Source organism: Bos javanicus, chromosome 4, assembly GCF_032452875.1.
Source record: "Bos javanicus breed banteng chromosome 4, ARS-OSU_banteng_1.0, whole genome shotgun sequence".
Taxonomy (NCBI): Eukaryota; Metazoa; Chordata; class Mammalia; order Artiodactyla; family Bovidae; genus Bos; species Bos javanicus.
In genome coordinates, this window is record NC_083871.1 from 51,129,572 (window position 1) to 51,148,983 (window position 19,412).

General features: G+C 42.1%; 1 protein-coding gene across 2 annotated transcripts in view; it reads left to right on the plus strand.

Annotated features, from left to right (window-relative positions):
* The first annotated feature begins 310 nt into the window (after positions 1-310).
* Positions 311-19,412, plus strand: part of CTTNBP2 (cortactin binding protein 2) — a 170,232-nt gene continuing 151,130 nt past the window's right edge. Inside the window, exons 1-2 of one of the 2 annotated variants that reach the window (XM_061414021.1) lie at positions 311-527; positions 13,727-13,834. In XM_061414021.1, the coding sequence (XP_061270005.1) occupies positions 447-527; positions 13,727-13,834 (189 nt within the window). In that variant the 5' untranslated portion in view covers positions 311-446. The remainder of the gene's footprint in view (positions 528-13,726; positions 13,835-19,412) is intronic. The other variant, XR_009735897.1, reaches the window with a different exon arrangement.

The following is a 19,412-nucleotide window of genomic DNA, read 5'->3' on the forward strand; positions in this document are numbered from 1 at the left end:
ATAGAGAATTCGGATTCGGGAGGCCGGACATTTAATCTGTGTGTCTTTGCACCGCCACTTTCGTGGGGCCGTGTCAGGAGAATCAGCTCCTGGGCTCTTTCTTTTCCTTCACCTCGCCCTGTGGCTTTAATTCTCCTATTTGCGCTCAGGGCCTTAAGCCGGCCTGGGCATGTGCCCAGTTCTCGTACCTCGACGAGCGGGCGGATGGCTGCCGGCCCGGCGCTGGGCGCACGGCGGGGCGGGGACCGGGCGGCGCGCCGGCGCGCAGCGGGTTAAGGCGGCGGGGGCGGCGGCTAGGGGCGGAGGGAGCGCGGCGGCGGCGGCTGCGGCCCGGCTGCGAGCGCCCGCGTCCCCGGCCGGCCGCGGGTTAAGTGCCGCCCGCGCCGGGAGGGCTGAAGCTGGAGCCGCCGCTCCGAGCTCGCCTTCGGATCCGCTAGACCAGGAAGATGGCGACGGACGGCGCGAGCTGCGAGCCCGACTTCTCCCGCGCCGCGGAGGACGCGGCCGGGGCCCCGGCGGAGGCGGCGGTAATCGAGGTCCCAGGGTGGGCATGAGATGCCGGGCTGGGCGCCCCCCGGGGCGCTCTGCACGCCCGGGCGCTTCCCGGTGCCCTCTCCTCGGAGTGCCCCCTCCACGGGGTCGCCTCATCCCCGGAGGCCGGGACGAGGCGGTCGCCTGGTCTGGGGATCTCGTTTGTCCTCTGCGCGCCTCGCGGGTAGCAACCCCGGTCCGCCCGGTTCTCCGGGCTCCATGCGTGCGTCCTGTGCGGCCCCTGCACGCACCCCCTCTGCCGCGGTCGGGTTTGCCCAGGGGCGCGGGCAGGGGTGTGTTTCCTGGCGAACTTGACCCCCTATTGTTCGCCTCTGGCTGCTCGCGTGGTTGTGGACGCGTGTCTCGGGGGTGCCTGGCACCCCTCTACGGACCCGGAAAGCTGCGTGGGGGCGGTGGGTCGGCGCCGATCCGGTGTCGGGATGCCCATTGTGTGTGTGTGTGTGTGTGTGTGGTGTGTGTGTGTGTGTGTGTGGTGTGTATTTCCGTGCCTGAGGCCCCTTGGGAGCGGCCCCATGCCCAGCTGTGGGCGCTGCTGCCGCTGAGCGCGGGCGCTTGGGTCCTAGCTGCCTGCTGCCCCATCACTTGGTGATGGTTGGGGTTGAGGCGGGCGAGATGTCCTCGTTCTTCCCAAGACCCCGGCGGGTTTGAGGCGCAGCACCTGGTATCAACACATTGTTCTTCGCTGGGATCTAGAAGCCAAATGAGCTTCCATCTATTGCTGGTCCCTCCTTTCACCCCCAGAATACCCAGTGCACAGAGGCTCAACGGTTCGTTTCCAGCCCCTACCTTGGGGGAAGGCCAGTCGCACAATACCTGCGTGAAAATGTTTTGGGGGTTTGGGAAACAGCTCGGGAGGAGCTGCAAGGATCTGCAAAGAAAGGCAGCTCTGGGAGCGCCTTCCAACCTTGGCGGGATCCCATGAGCAAGCGTGGACGCCCTGGCGTTTTTCCCACCTGTGACCTGACCAGTGTCGGTGAAGGAGTAGCAGAGGGCATGGCTAGGTGTGAACATCCAGGGCTGCTTTAACTTCCTATCCCTCTGTTTGGAGATATGGCTTTCTGGAGAGGTGAAGGAGAGATGTGGAGGAAAGCTACTTGGCCATGTGAAGAGCTGAGCCTGGGAAGGAAAAGAGAAACAGGGAGAGAAGGAAACACTGAGGCGGAGGACTGCTGTTTTCCACTTGTGAAACTGGCAAGTTTTGATTTGAAACTTTTAGGGAAATTGATGGCTCATTCTTTACGTAGAAAATGTCGTAAGATTTCATATGAAACCTACCTACCTGTGATGCAGAAATCAGTTCCCCTGTGTAAGGTACTAACTATAAAGAAGCTAGCTATTAAGACAAACCTCTGAGAAGTTGAAATGATTGGGTACCTTCATCCCCAAGAGATGGTAAGGGGAGGGGAGTGAGGGAAAAGAGGTGTGTTTCTTGTTTCCCAGAAAGGTTGAATTTGTTTGCTTAATTGACTTAAAATGGGTTTCTTTCTATACACTCAGTATTTTAATCATCAAATAATTAAACAAAAACAGCTGAGTTATGGTCCGTAGCTTCCTACTACCAAATAGTAGCTACCAAATAATCTTATTTGGTAAAATTACAAACAGAGCTTTAGACACAAGCAGATTTTTGTGTTAGGAAGGTCAATGTTCCCTTTCTGCTGTTTAAATTTTCAGGAGTCTGGTATTTTAACTGCTTAGAGGTAGAGGTTTGATCATTTCATCCTGGTGGATTAGAATAGCCATGAAAAACCTGTGAAAGTGAAACTCCTTTTTTATTTCCGTAGACTCCTATAGGGTTCTGAGGAGATGCAATAAGAATTCTTAATCTAATATTTTAAAAATGTTTGGTATTTAGTGAAATTTTAATGATGGCTTCATATGTGGTAAACTGGACATTTATCTTTGAAGTAACGTACAATCTGCGTATAGCTGCCTCTTGATCTATAGACTGATTTTTTAATTAAAGAAAAGCTAGATTAAAGAATATTTGTCATTATAATTGCCTCTAGTCTAATGATTAAAATTTAAAGGCATGATTATGCATTTTAGGTTTATGGCAACTGAGGACTTAATTATTTTAGTGGATAATTTCTTTTTTGAATTTTTGAAATTTATTTCAAGTCAGTTTATATATTATGCATTTTACATGTATATTTGGCAGTAATGAGCCAACAGAGACCCAAAGCGGTAGGCTATTTTTGAAAGTGAATGTTTTCATTAAGTTTTGACTATTTAGATTGTTGCTTAGAGACAAGTTTAATTTATAGTTTTCAGCTTAATATGATTTTCAGTGGAGTGTTTTAAATTTAGTTGTGGTCCTTGTTCTTAGCTGTTTAAATCCTGAAAGCATCCGAAGTATAAGGCTAAGGTAACAACTACATTTTTCAGTAGGATCATATTAATAGTGTTTGCTATGAACCATGCTGGAGACCTGGATTATTTTCAGCGTCTTAGCCAAATGTGATGTCTCTTCGACCATATTGCTATTCTACTTTGAAACTAACTCCTAATGGATAAAGCAGCATGGAAGACAGAAATCTTCCTGCCTTTAATTGTCACCGAAGAATTTAAGAGTAAAAGGAAAACACAGATCTTTTTAGAGCTATGTTTGGGAACTGGACCAACATTCTTATTCTTCTAGGCTTTTCTGGAGCAGTTAATATACAAAATTTTGTTGTCATGGTGATAGTGACAAAAAAAAAAAAAAACTTGAACAATGATTTTGTTAAGAATGCACAATAGTGATGTTAAACAAATTAACAGCTAGCACCTTGAAAATTGTGTTCCCAGGTGACAGTATTGAATATAAACCCAATAGAAAGAACTTTTAAAAGCCAATTTTGCTAAGCTTTCTTTAAAAATTATAGTTATGTGGCAGCTATAGAGTTTTGAGAATCTCAAGGTAATTTAGGTAATGAATTTTCTGGATTTAACACACATTACCAAACACATACAGAGGTGGAGATATTGTAACATCTTTGCTGTTCTAAAGTGAAACATTGCAGTGGTAGAAACTCACAGGCACCAGGGAATCAAATCAAAGACCATGGGGTCATGAGAGGCACAAAAAAAAACTGCAGCAAGAACCTGGGGAAAGAGTCACAGGGAGGATTCCTGGTGGAAAGCTCTGGAAGCATTCCACAGAAGGATGGAGGACTTGGACAGGAAGACTGCAGGTAGCAGCATGAAATTATGACTGGTTTCCAGGATTCCTTGAGAGGAGACTTGGGACAAAGATGAGCATAGAAGTTTCAGTCTCAACTATGTGCTTTAGAAAAAGCACTTAGAAGTTGGGAAAAATGTACGAAAATATTCCCCAAGTAAGAATATACATGATTTTATCAGGGTGCTGCTTTGTTTCTTCTTGAAAAGGTTGTATATTTCTATTTGCATCTGTTTTTTGGACTTCATTATTGTTTTCCTCATTGTTCTATTTCTCACAGGAGTAACTTAGTTGAGAGAAAAATATTTGTCCTCTTCTATGATTGAATCCATGCCTAGATTCCCACTTGGTCTTATCCTCTTGGGCTTCACATAACTTTATGCAGTGAGAAATGTTTCACAGGCTTAGTACTTAGCCGTGTACAGATATCTGCTGTTAATCATATGGACAGCAAGGCTCTCACTGGGATAGAGCAGCCTCCTTCCTCAAGAAAGAGCAGTGTGGATTTTGTTTGTGAAAGCAGAGGTTTCTTAGTACAGTTTCAGGCACATGGTAGATTGTTGTTGTTCAGTCGCTCAGTTTTGTCTCTTTGCAACCCTATGGACGGAAGCACATCAGCCTTCTCTGTCCTTCATGGTCTCCCGGAGTTTGCTTATACGCATGTCCATTGAGTCGGTGATGCCATCCAACCATCTCATCCTCTGTCATCCCCTTCTCATCCTGCCTTCAATCTTTCCCAGCATCAGTGTCTTTTCCAATGAGTTGGCTCTTAACATCAGGTGGCCAAAGTATTAGAACTTCAGCATCAGTCCTTCCAATGAATGAATATTCAGGGTTGAGAATCTGAAGGTAATTTAGGTAACAGATTTTCTGGATTTAACTTCAGGATTAACTGGTTTGATCTCCCTGCTGCCCAGGGGATCCTCAAGAGTCTTCTCCAGTACCACGGTTTGAAAGCATCAATTCTTCAGCACTCAGCATTCTTTATGGTCCAACTCTCATATCCGTACATGACTATGTGGTACATGATAGATATTCCACCAATATTTATTGAATAAAGAAAGTGAACATTCATCAAGAGCCTGGGTCATAATCCTTAATGTTGATGGGCTAACTAGAAATTTTACTTCATGTGTTACAAGATTGTAATGAAGCTGTTGGCCTGTGATTTGCAGTAATTATAGATGTTATCGAGCTCTTCTTGTTTCTTCTTCTTCTGATTCTTGTGGTTGTTAGTTTTCATTTTATATTGTTCCCTTCTAAGCTGCTTTTCTCAATGATATTTCAGCTGCTTTACATTTTTTTTAATTAAATTTCCAACATGGTTAGTTTTCCCTTTAGATTTTCCCTCATCAGAACAATAGTTGAGGCTGGGGATGTGGTGGTGGAGGGATGAAACTGCACCCCTCCCATCCTGAATTCTTCTAATAATAGAGTCAAGGCCAAATCACCCACTAGGGTGTGTGGAGGGGGAGGATGGTTGAGAAGGGGTCAAGAGAGTGCTGGAAAGCTTGGAAACAGGAAGAGGGAGTAGAAGGAAAGATTGGGCAGGAAGGACATTTGGAATTGTCTGCAGATGTCCACAAGTGTGGGACTAGAATTCAAATTTGAACATGCCCAGGAAGGATGGTGCCAGTTTCTCTCCCTCCTTCCCCTGCATACTTTACCACCTAAGCACATCTGAGCATTGCTTTAGAAGGTGGCTTTTCTTTGAATACACTTGGTTGTATTCTCTGTTGGAGCTCCTTTGCAGGACTTATATGGAAAAGGAAACTTGTCTTTGACGATTAGGTAAAGAAATGGAGAACAGGTACAAGAGAGACGATGATGATGACATTGATAGCAGAGGATTTTTAAAATTTTACTTTGTTAAAATAACTTGCTCAAAAATAACAGCATCATATTATTAATGCTGTGCACAGTGTGGTCCCATCCATGTATAAATCTTGATTTTAGAAAAAAAAAATGGGGCTTCCTTGGTGACACTAGTGGTAAAGAACCCACCTGCCAATGCAGGAGGAAAAAAATTGTTCTCTTGAAATAAATTGTTAATAAATAACCAAATACGTTGAACGTGAATGTAAAATGTTGTTACAGTAAGTGCAGTGGAGCGAAGTTAACATTGCTATGTGGAATGGATACTTGTTTGCAAATGATTTGATCCTGACATTTTTATATTTCATTGAAAGGGCAACACGGTGATGCCAAAGGCCTGAGTTCTTCTACAGAAGGGCTTTGTAACTGTAAGACAGTTCATTTAGTTGTCCATGTCTTAGCTCTTCACTTGAAAATCAGTGTGCTGATATTTGCCACCTACAGATAATCGAAGTGATAGTCTTCCATGCATTCTAAGCTTCTTAAAGGACAGTTCCTGGATCTGGGTGCCAGCTCACATGTGAAAATGACCCATGTCCCATGTGAGGTATTGTTAATATTGGAAAAAAATGAGCTACGATGAAAGTAGATGTTTGTTTTATCTGAGATGTGGTCCTTCTTTTCCAGAGTTAAAGTGGAGGTTAGAGGAATTGTGAAAGAGGGAGAAGGGAAGGGAGGTAACTGGCCTTAATTATGAAATGCTGCCACCCCTGGCTGAGCCATATTTGTGCTTTTCATTCCCCTTTTCTCCTACTTAAAATTAATTACATCCTTTACCAGGTTTCCTTCCTGACAGTCAGTCTGTTTACTTGTTGGTTTTACTTCCTTCTAATACATGGAGTTGCTTGTCTTGCATGGCAGACCCCTGGCGGCATGGTTGACTTGAGGTGCATGGCCATGGAGAGCTGAGCCCAAGTTCTCAGCATGTGGCTTTAAAGGCGCATGCCAAGTTGCCCTACTTTAGGTTACTGTAAATGATTTTTGAAAAATGAATGAAAATGACCTATCAGTTACTTAGTTGCCCCTAGAGTGGGCCATCACGCTGTGTCTTAGTAAGATTGGTGTATCTGTTAACTTGCCATTTTACATGCTTTGTGTTTTTATACTGAGCAAAAGAGGCATTTTCATACCAAAAGTGAGAGGCATGTATGTTAGGTAAAATCATTCAAAGATGGAATTGCTCTTGCTGTCCTGACGCATCTAGTAGAGGTGAGAAGATGGAGAGTTAATATGGATAAGTAAGTATAAACCAGTGAAGACACACAGGAAGCAGGGCATGATTACTTGTCAGTAAACTAACAGAACAGACTCTTAAGACTGACTTGAGAGTGAGAGACTTCTGAGTCTGAAAAGACCTAAGGAAGGGAGATTCGAGCTATGTCCTGAAGAAAATGGGATTCAGATAAATTAGAGGAAAAAGGAGAACTAGAAAGAACAAGATCAGAAGTGTGCAACTCTGGTCAGGAATACTCTTACCAGAAAGAAACCAGAAGGAATAATCTCAAAGCAAGACATAACTGCAGAGATACAGTTTTAGACCCTGAACACATGTACTTTTCATCATAAAAATCTTTATAATTGGCTACACATTTTAAAAAGAGTTTAAATATTCTTTGTACCTGGATTTAATTTTTCCATGTTAATGATAGTTTTCACATTTTGATTTTTCTCCTTGAAGTCTCAATATGAGTTTCATTGCTTTCCTCTTCTTTACAACCTTTTACATTCATTCCCAAAGCATAAATCTTGCTTACACAAAAAGTTCTAAATGCATTATTAATTATTAGTGAAAGTGAAGGTCACTCAATCGTGCCTGACTCTTTGCAAACCCATGAACTATAGAGTCCATGGAATTCTCCAGGCCAGAATACTGGAGTGGGTAGTCTTTCCCTCCTCCAGGGGATCTTCCCAACTCAGGGATCGAACCCGGGTCTCCGGCATTGCAGGCAGATTCTTTACCAGCTGAGCCACAAGGGAAGCTCACTATTAAACTGGGAGGAAAACATATTTCTGTACCTTCTAAGCAAAGAGGTAAAAATCAATTTTTCTTCAAATATTTCTCAAAGGCTTCAGGGAATGACCTAAATTTCCACAGCCCAATAATCCAGTTACTCTGATGGTATGTGAAATGAGGACATTTGGGGGCTGGAAAAGATTTCAGAGATCATTTAGTACAGCTTTCTCATTTTACTGCTGAGAAACCTGAGATCCAAAGAGATGAGGTAACGTTCTTTCAATCCATCTGCTTTCTCAGACACCCCCCTTCCTCCCTTGTAAATTCATTGATCAAATGTAGGCACAACCCACTAGATTTGAAATGGAGATGCTCTTGGTATCTGAGAAGAGCCAGAGTGCATGTCTGCCTTTGTGTCTGGTCACTAGATTATCACCATAGCTGATGCATATGGGCAAAGATCTGAGGGGTACTTCTGCCACTGCAGCTCATAATCATAACTTCTAAAGGCTCTTTTTGTACCTATCAATGTGCTGACCCCATTAATTCCTAAAGGGTCTTCTGGCCCTTTTGTGGCTCAGTGGGTTGAGAATCTGCCTGCAATGCAAGAGACACAGGGGATGCGGATTCCATCCCCATCCCTGGGTTGGGAAGATCCCCTGGAGAAGGGAATGGCAACCCACTCCAGTATTTTTGCCTGGAGACTCCCCATGGACAGAGGAGCCTGGCGAGTTATAGTCCAGTGGGTCGTAAAGAGTAGGACACGACTGAATGACCAAGTTTGAATTTCCTGTGTAAACAGAGTATTTAAGATTTGTTCTTTCAGGAAGAGTGTGGGAAGAGTGGTAGTGGAGGAAACTGGGTATTGGCCAGTGTTCAGTTCTGGCAGTTTAAGATGACAGCTCAGCCAGCTTCTATTTTCATGTTTCTCCTTTTTCCTTTTTCTTTGGAAGCTTGTAGGAGAATATTCAGGAGAATGCTGTCCTACACCTGCCCCAGATAAATTAAAGTGTTGCAGACTTTTGTGTTGAACAGTAAGAGTTTGAGGTTGTGTCTGCTTTTCCACGTATATATGTCCCAAAGAAATCTTTCTATCTGATGACCAGACTCAGGATTAGTTTAGGCTGCCTGTGCTGCATTTTCTAAACTAGATGTTAAGAAGTGCTTTTCCTAGAGTCCTTTTTCTGGCAAACATCAAACATGGTAGGCAGGAGAGTGGCCTGTGGAGTTGAAATCTACCAGATTTTTTTCTTCCTTTTCTGTCTGAGTGCCTTGCTGTCATTAAAAAAAAAAAAAAAAAAAATGAGATTTGAATTTTCCCCTGTTAATTAGGAAAAGCTATTGCAGACTTCCCTGGTGGCTCAGACGGTAAAACGTCTGTCTACAATGCGGGAGACCCAGGTTCAGTCCCTGGGTTGGGAAGATCCCCTGGAGAAGGAAATGGCAATCCACTCCAGTACTATTGCCTGGACAGAGGAGCCTGGTAGGCTACAGCCCACAGGGTTGAAAAGAGTCGGACACAACTGAGCGACTTCACTTCACTATTGCAGTGGTAATAAAGTTTAGTCTCTGAACATGTCTGCTCTGGTTTTTGGGCGACAAGGGCATGGGTATCATATTTGCTTAGGGACCTTTATGTAGATCCTGATTATTTTTTATGTGAGTGTGGCATTTAGATCTATCCTGTCTTGTATCTTCTTTTGAAAATTAGGTTTTCAAGTTAGTCTTTTCAAATATTACATGATTTATCACAAAAAAAATAGTAAAGAGGATGAGAGGAAACTTTTGTAGGTGATAGATTTGTTTATGGCATAGATTCTGGTGAAGGTTTCATGGGTGTTTACTTACCTTCAAACTCATCAAATTGTATATATTAAATATGTACAGCATTTTTTGTGTCAGTCATACCTCAAAGCAGTTTAAAGTACAATTTAAAATGATCATTTTACTCTTAAACCAAGAGACTTTAATAACTGCTTTTTCTGTATCTAAGTACTTTTGTACTATAAATGTGTCAGAGCAGATAAATGACACTTTGTATGAGATAGTAATAGAGTTTTTAATGAGTTTTTTTGGTTCTGGGCTTTATTTTTCTAAAAAAACCAAAATTCTTTGAATCTATTTGTGAAATACCTAAGACCTATAACATAATTTCATATACTTTCTTTTCCTCTTATTTTGCCAGTTTAGGAGGTGAAAACATCAAGTATTGGAGAATGACCATTTGGAAATATGCTTATAATATCTTTATTGTTGAAGGTCACAAATTAGAAGTGCCTTCAGTTTGGAAGCAAGGGTGAGAGGTAGAGGACAGAGAAGCAGGCAGATAGATGCACTAGGCTTAAAACAATGCATCACTTAATACATTAAGACAGACTTTTTTTAATATTCTTTGTAACAATTTATTGTTTAGCAAGAATCCTTGTAACATTGTTTCTTTAATGACTTTTCCTTTTTATCAATGGTAATACATTAAAAAGAATAGACATGTTGGTTGCAGGTCACATGTTGCAGTGTTGATGATGATGGAACCAGGGCAAGCTCTTCTGACTCTAATGTGAATCAAATTGTGGCAAAGTCTTTCATAATTTATTAGTTTTTAAAGTGGAGTGCTTTGCTTATGAAGCTTCGGAGAAACAAGGACAATAAAATATACAATTAATTAAAATCTGTAGAACCACTGGCAGCATTAATAAAACATTACCATCTAAAGCACATAAGAATTGCAGCTTGCTTTCCCATCTCAGTGGGAAAAACCAGGATAAACGAGTCTGTCTCTCATCATAGTCAATAAACTGAGTTTATTGGACTTGGGCTGGTAGATTTTCAAAGAAATAGGCTCATAGCCAATATCCCACTCCTCCCTTTTAAAACATCTGGGAGCTCTCAACTTTAATAATAATAACAATCACCTGCCTTTACTTCATTGATGTATTCTTTTTTTAAATTGAAGTTTAGTTAATTTCTACTGTACAGCAAAGTGATTCTGTTATACATGTATATACACACATACACACAAACGTGTGTTAGCCACTCAGTCATGTTCAACTCCTTGCAACCCCATGGACTGTAGCTTGCCAGGCTCCTCTGTCCATGGGGATTCTCCAGGTTGCCATTCCCTCCTCCAGGGGATCTTCCCGCCTGACCCAGGGATTGAACCCAGGTCTTCTGCATTGCAGGCAAATTCTTTACCATCCGAGTCACCAGGGAAGCCTATATGTGTATATATATATGCACAATATGTAGGCATATTGTATACATATGTATACAGTCTTTTTTATATTCTTTTCTATTGTACTTTTTCATAGGATATTGAATATAGTTCTCTCTGCTATACAGTAGGACCTTGTTATTTATCTGTTCCATATGTAATAGTTTACATCTGCTAATCCCACACTCCCACTCCACCTTTCCCCGAGCCCATTCTCTCTCAGCAGCCTCAAAGTCTGTTTTGTAAGCCTGTGAATCTATTGCTGTTTTGTAGGTAGGTTCATTCGTGTCATATTTCAGATTCCACGTATAAGTCATCTCATACGGTGTTTGTCTTTCTCTTAGTATGACTGACTTCACTTAGTATAATAATCTGGTTGCATCCATGTTGCTGCAGATGGTATTATTTCATTCTGTTCTATGGCTGAGTAGTATTCCATTGTACACATATGCGCCACGTCTTCTTTATCCGTTCACCTGTCGATGGACATTTAGGTTGCTTCTGTGTCTTAGCTACTGTGAATAGTGCTGCTGTGAGTGTGGGCGTGCATGTCATTGATACGCTGCTGTTTAATCTTCACCAGAACTTTGTGGGATAGATGTTGGGATTTCTGTTACACCGATGAGAAAACAGACTCAGATAAGTTACAGAATGCTTCTCCAAATGTAGTCCATGGACCAAAACCACCAACAGTAGCAGGAGCACATAGAAAGGCAAATTCACAGCCCCATCTCAGACTTTCTGAATCACACGTCAAGGATGAAGCCCAGTGGCCTGTGTTAACAAAGTCTCCAGGTGATTCTTTTGCTTGAATTTTGAGAATAACTGGGTTATAAAGCTTAAGTGACGCCACTAAGTATTGGGAGCAGAATTTGAGCTCTAATATATTGGATTTTATTTTTCACAATGAACATCTCTAAGTTAATCTTCCAAGCAGAGGTCACCCAGAACTACCCATCCTGTAGGCTTGCTACAGGTTTTCCTTTCTCTTTTTCCCACCTTAGCCCCTACCTTTCCAAATAACTGCTTTGTTGAATGTATGTGCAAAAAGAAACAATTTTAAGGGTACAATCCTTTAAAAATCTTATTCACAGAACCAGTTAGCTCTGGTCTCTGTTCCCCTTCATACCATTATGTCCTCCCAGAAGGTTCTTTTGCAACTGAGAAGTGACCAATTCACCTGGTCATACCTGTTTGGAAGTCCCTGGAGGCATTTATAGGCTTTGCTGTGTTTACTTGTTTGTCATCACAATGATAGTATGGTGTCAGATACACAGTTGCTAAACTAGTTCTCATTGGCTTATTGATAGAATAGCACTGTTTTCGTCTCTAGAATGTTGGCACCATGCTGGCAAAGGATGCAGACAAGTCATAGTTCTTGGTTGCAGTTTTGCCATTTCCTGGTTTTCTGATCTGGGTACGTTATCTGACTCCTGAGTTGCGGTTTTCTAATTTGAAAAATAGAGGGGATGATAGAGATCTAACAGGTTAAATCTGTTTCTTCAGGAGTTCTTTGGATGGTGACTGGGTTTGTCAAATGAGTCGTGACGGGAAGGAGCAGTGGGCTGCATGTTTGGAGGGCGCTGGGGCTGTGGACTCACCCAGGCCCAGAGGTCAGCATGCTAACCCGCCCTCTCTCAGCTTCGTCTGTGAGATGGCTGTCAGGAGACCTGCTTGTAAACGCTGTTGTGAGGAAAGAGGGCAGAGTTGGCAACAAAAGAATGGAAAGCCGTGGTGTGTCAGTGGGATGCAGTCATCAAGGAGGAACGGTAGAGAAGGGCACGGGGCTGCATGGGCATTGGGTAAGGATCGTGACCCCCCAGGGCCATGGTGCCGTCACCTCCTGGGATAACTGGTCTCAGCCTCAGCTCCCTATCAGGCTGGCCTTACAGAATGCAGGAAGTCAAAAGCATTGTAGAAGAAAGCATATAGCGGGGCCTTCAGAAACACCTAACCAGCAGCCCAGATGACTCCATGAGGTGGCAGGCCTGTCCTCTTAAAGTCATATTGCCTGCATGCAGGAGTGTGTGTGTGTGTGTGTGTGTGTGAGAGAGAGAGAGAGAGAGAGAGAGAGAGAGAGAACATGTGTGGTTGTGGGGGTAGCAAAGAGCATGTTCCTTCTAAAGGGGCAGCTGCTACTTGACTCTCTGACTTTTTCCCCTGTGGGAATGTGAATCTGGGGTTACCCGGTCATCTGAGTTTGGAGAAGCCAGTGATCTGGATTTTTTGGTGACATCTTGAGATTTTCTTAGTGCTGACTGGAGAAAACAAAAGGCTTTGTGGCCCAAGTAACACACATCTGTGGGCCAGATTTGGCTGTAGGCTGCTAGCTGGTGGCCTCTGCAGCAGAGTGTTCTATAAACATGACCTGTTATTATTGGATGTTCTGGAATTTATAATAACCTCCCAGGAGCCTTTATGTTGGGGCCCTTCTAGGAATATAGTCATGCTTTCTTTGCTACCCTCGTAACTTCTCCCCAACACAGACTGGGCCTGTTTTGATATAGACTCCAGAGACTTTAAATTTCTGTGGTATAATTTGAAGAGATCCTGAAGCCAGGTGGGCAGTCAGGCTGGGAAAATAGATCTCATTAGTGGAGAGACGTGGAATATTGTCTGTGTGGTTTTTACCTCTCCTCATAAAAAGTGAAAGTGTTAGTCACTCAATCATAGCCCACCAGGCTCCTCTGTCCATGGAATTCTCCAGGCAAGAATATTGGAGTGGGTAGCCATTCCTTTTTCCAGGGGATCTTCCTGACTCAGGGCTTAAATCCAGCTTTTCCTACATTGCAGGCAAATTCTTTACTGTCTGAGCTGCCAGGGAAACCCCTTCTTGTAGAAGGTCAGAACCTATGTTGTCTGCTGCTGAATGGGTCCCCAGTGTCCCCTGGGTTTGTTGAGCCATTGGGATAAATGTGATCCATTGCATACCTTTCTGAATCTTTTTCATTTTTTAAAATTTGTGTTACAGAAAAAAGAGTTTGATGTGGATACCCTCAGTAAATCAGAGCTTCGGATGCTCCTCAGTGTGATGGAAGGGGAGCTGGAGGCCAGAGACCTCGTCATCGAGGCCCTGCGGGTAAGAACCTTCTAGGGCTGAGTCCCATTTCTATGTCACTTTCTTTTCTCAGGTGGCCAATGGCAAAACTGCTGCTTCTTAATTTTTGAGTCATGTAGCTTTAAAATGTTACATCAGGTTAAAATGTGCCCCTGCTTCCGAATACCAACCCATAACCTTGATAACCCCTAACAAACCCTCAGGTCGGATGGACGTTGAAAGAGAGAATGATTCTAAACTGTCTGATTTGAGGAACTTGAGAATTAAAACTCTGTAGCTTCTGAAATTGTTTTATATTTCCCATATTTCTTTGATTAAAGACATAAGTTCTCAGGAAATTGGTAGCTTGGTATCCTACATGTTTGTGAGGCCAGTGAGGAAAAATTAAGCGAATCATTTATAAAAGAAATTGCTGGTAGTAGAGGGTTTTTTCTTCCTATATAAGCTGTAAATGATTTCTTATTTTCAGAAACTCCTGAGTTAAAAACTAAATCTTTATATATACATATGTATCTTTAAATTGTTTTATTACTTTTTTCATCTGATCTTATAGTAATTTTTAATTTTTCATAATTTGCAAAGAATTATCTTCCAGTATGTTAGAATACCTCAACAAAGTTTTGTTTTCTTTAAAAAAATGTTTTTAAACTTTCTTGATGTAGAATTTTCTAATTGGTTACTCCCAAGATTAGGTTTATAAGCCAAACTTGAGGGTTTGTTTTTTTTTTCTGTTTTATATTTAATACTTTGTATGTAAGCAGGTGTTTCCTGATTCTTGGTCATTTAATCAAGAGGGATATATTTATTATACAGGAAGTATGGATGTATTTTTTTCACCAGGAGATAGTTCCTTAAACTTTGTCTTAGGGAGTTTAACATGTGAAACTTTGTGGAATGTATCAGCAGTGTTCCCCATGTGGGTGCTAATATAGTGGGGAAAGAGGTAAGAGAGGTGAATGGTTAGACGTGATGGAGATGGGGCATGTGCTGAGAATCCAGTTGTGTGGGGAAAGGGGCAATAGTTCCTGAAGTAATGACTTAAGTCATTTTCACAGCCTGGAAATTGCTTTTCTGGGGATAATAATGATTCTTCAATCTGATGACAAAAAATGATGGTCTCAGAAAAAAATGGATTGTGGTTATAGCAACTTCATGCCAGTGATGAGTTGAGGGTGTTGAATTTTGAATGATAAGATTTGCTAAGTAAACCTGTACACAGTTCGGTAGTGAGAGGTTTCCATCCTGTTCCACATTTGGAACATTTGCATTGTTTTGTTGTTCAGTTGCTAAGTCACATCCAACTCTTTGCAACCCCGTGGACTGCAGCACGTCAGGCTTCCCTGTCCTTCACCATCTCCCAGGGTTTGCGCAAACTCATGTTCATTGAGTCAGTGATGCAGTGCAGCCATCTCATCCTATGTCGTCCCCTTCTCCTTCTGCCTTCAATCTTTCCCAGCATCAGGGTCTTTTCCAGTGAGTCAGCTCTTTGCATCAGGTGGCCAAAGGATTAGAGCTTCAGCATCAGCCCTTCCAGTGACTATTCAGGGTTGATTTCATTTAGGATTGACTGGGTTGATCTCCTTGCAGTCCAAGGGACTCTCAGGAGTCTTGCATTGTTTGCCAGTGTGTATTTTCTTGAATGAACTTTGTGGGAGAAATGCTAAGGCAGTTCATCACTCAAGGCTATGACTTTCAGCCCAAGGAGAGAATAAGGAACAGTCACCTGTAAGACCAGTTGTGCAGCTTCTTGAGACTGAAGGGATGTGAAGGCTTCAGTTCTCCCTTAGATACTTCTCTCTCCCTCTCGTGCTCAGTCTCTCAATCGTGTCTGACTCTTCTATGACCCCATGGATGGTAGCCCATTAGGCTCCTCTGTCCGTGGGATTTCCTAGGCAAGAATACTGGAGTGGGTTGCTGTTTCCTCCTCCATGGGATATTCTTGACCCAGGGATTTTAATGTGTGTTCCCTGCATTGCAGGCAGGTTCCTTACTACTGAGGGGAAGCCCCTGTCCCTATCTGTTTACCTGTAAAAGTCATCGGCACCGAGGCATTTCCCTCTGCTTCCACCCATGTTGGAGTGTTGAGTGGCGTTTGTGTTTTTATGTGTCACCTTAGCAACCACATGTATTTATCTTTTTAACTTAACTTTCAAACTTATGCAGAGGTAAAGGCTTGTTAATGATCAGGGATTGCCGAACTATAAGTTTTTCATAGAATCAAAGAGTGCTGGAGCTGCAAGGAGCCTTAGATGCTATTCTAGGTCAGGGTTTGCATATCTATCAGACCCAGTTTTTCATTTTTCATGAAATACTTTGTATTCCCCTTTTACTATGTTGCAATGAAATGTATGCTAAATTGCGTATATAAGTAGGCTATGTTAAAAATAGCCAATACATTGCCCTAATTGTGATATAAAGTGACAGGAAAGTAATTTATAATAAAATATTATTCATTTCCATATATAACTGCTGCATGACTATATTGGAAGACAAGATAAATTAGATGGGTATTCCCACCTATTCTCATGACATTGCCACGAATGCAGTCATTGCAAAAGAATCCTGATCCAGGCTTGCCATGTCTTTGACTGGGACACAGGGAACAGATTTGCCATGGGTAAAGTGATTTCTCTGAAATAGTGAATGACTCTTGGTAAAGTTCCAAATGAAAGCACACATTTACATGGGAGTTGACCATGAATAATTTAGTGTTCATTGATGAAAGTGAAAGTGGAGAGTGAAAAAGTTGGCTTAAAGCTCAACATTCAGAAGACGAAGATCATGGCATCCGGTCCCACCACTTCATGGGAAATAGATGGGGAAACAGTGGAAACAGTGTCAGACTTTATTTTTGGGGCTCCAAAATCACTACAGACGGTGACTGCAGCCATGAAATCAAAAGACGCTTACTCCTTGGAAGGAAAGTTATGACCAACCTAGATAGCATATTCAAAAGCAGATACATTACTTTGCCAACAAAGGTTCATCTAGTCAAGGCTATGGTTTTTCCAGTGGTCATGTATGGATGTGAGATTTGGACTGTGAAGAAGGCTGAGTGCCGAAGAATTGATGCTTTTGAACTGTGGTGTTGGAGAAGACTCTTGAGAGGCCCTTGGACTACAAGGAGATCCAACCAGTCCATTCTGAAGGAGATCAGCCCTGGGATTTCTTTGGAAGGAATGATGCTAAAGCTGAAACTCCAGTACTTTGGCCACCTCATGCGAAAAGTTGATTCATTGGAAAAGACCCTGATGCTGGGAGGGATTGGGGGCAGGAGGAGAAGGGGACGACAGAGGATGAGATGGCTGGATGACATCACTGACTCGATGGATGTGAGTCTCAGTGAACTCTGGGAGTTGGTGATAGACAGGGAGGCCTGGCGTGCTGCGATTCATGGGGTCGCAAAGAGTCGGACACGACTGAATGACTGATCTGATCTGATCTGAAAGCTGAATTAAGTACGAGACAGCAAAAGAGACACTGATGTATAGAACAGTCTTATGGACTCTATGGGAGAGGAAGAGGGTGGGAAGATTTGGGAGAATGGCATTGAAACATGTAAAATATCATGTATGAAATGAGATGCCAGTCCAGGTTCGATGCACGATACTGGATGCTTGGGGCTAGAACACTGGGACAACCCAGAGGGATGGTATGGGGAGGGAGGAGGGAGGAGGGTTCAGGATGGGGAACACATGTATACCGGTGGCGGATTCATTTTGATATTTGGCAAAACTAATACAATTATGTAAAGTTTAAAAATAAAAATAAAATAAAAAAAATAAAACAGCTTGTTTATGTGTGGAAAGAAGATCCTCTGTGGGCTCAGAGAGTCATCCTGAAGGTCCTAGTGAAAGGAGTGAGCAGAGGGAAAATTGTGGGGGACTTGGGACAGCTCCTGGATATGTGGCAGGCCCTAGCCCTGCTTCCTAAGTGCCACTCACTGCGACACTGTTTTCACCCGTTTCAAGAATGCCTCCTCGGGTACTAGCCTGTAGAGCACCACCAGTCTCTCTTATATATAGACTCAGACAAAAAGGAAGTCCAAAGAAATTGTGACTTACTTCAAGTTGAAAACGTGGCGTGCTTAAACTTGGTGTGTTTGGAAATTCTTAAGGTTTTTTTTGTCAGTTTTTAAAATTGGGAATCGTGATTGATTTGTGTAGATGATTGAATTTCTAGGAGTAGGTAATAATGTTGTTTTCACATACCTGTTGTAGACTCACTCTGGTGATTTACTGATTGGCTGTTCCCTTGGGGGCATTTGTTAGAGCTGGTGAAACTAGTGAAATATTTACTTGGGTCCAGATGTGTCCTTTAGTTGCCTTTTCTTTTAATAGCGGAGTATAAGTTAGTGACTGGCTAATGCCCCAGAAAGAAACTGGGAAGGAGAGAGAAAGTGAAACTTTGACTTTGTAAGAAATTTATTCCTAAATAAAAAGTCAGAATCTACTCAGTAAGTATTCAGTTGGGAGAAATACATTTTGTTTAAAGATAAAGTCAAAAGTAATTTCTCTGAGAATAGTGAAGATTTTTGAATTAATATATAAATTGTGATTTTTTTTTTAAGGTAGATGTTGCCTAATTTGTACTCTGAACTTTAAGATTTAGAAATGATTCTGTTGTGAGGCATTAAAATTCTTTAGAATTTAACAAATGTTAAAAAGGTATTTCACAAGGCAGTTCTATTTCCAGTTTTTTAAGGAGTCTCCACACTGTTCTCCATAGTGGCTGTACTAGTTTGCATTCCCACCAACAGTGTAAGAGGGTTCCCTTTTCTCCACACCCCCTCCAGCATTTATTGCTTGTAGACTTTTGGATCGCAGCCATTCTGACTGGCGTGAAATGGTACCTCATAGTGGTTTTGATTTGCATTTCTCTGATAATGAGTGATGTTGAGCATCTTTTCATGTGTTTGTTAGCCATATGTATGTCTTCTTTGGAGAAATGCCTATTTAGTTCTTTGGCCCATTTTTTGATTGGGTCATTTATTTTTCTGGAGTTGAGCTGTAGGAGTTGCTTGTATATTTTTGAGATTAGTTGTTTGTCAGTTGCTTCATTTGCTATTATTTTCTCCCATTCTGAAGGCTGCCTTTTCACCTTGCTAATAGTTTCCTTTGATGTGCAGAAGCTTTTAAGTTTAATTAGGTCCCATTTGTTTATTTTTGCTTTTATTTCCAATATTCTGGGAGGTGGGTCATAGAGGATCCTGCTGTGATGTATGTCGGAGAGTGTTTTGCCTATGTTCTACTCGAGGAGTTTTATAGTTTCTGGTCTTACATTTAGATCTTTAATCCATTTTGAGTTTATTTTTGTGTATGGTGTAAGAAAGTGTTCTAGTTTCATTCTTTTACAAGTGGTTGACCAGATTCCCAGCACCACTTGTTAAAGAGATTGTCTTTAATCCATTGTATATTCTTGCCCCCTTTGTCAAAGATAAGGTGTCCATATGTGCGTGGATTTATCTCTGGGCTTTCTATTTTGTTCCATTGATCAATATTTCTGTCTTTGTGCCAGTACCATACTGTCTTGATAACTGTGGCTTTGTAATAGAGCCTGAAGTCAGGTAGGTTGATTCCTCCAGTTCCATTTTTCTTTC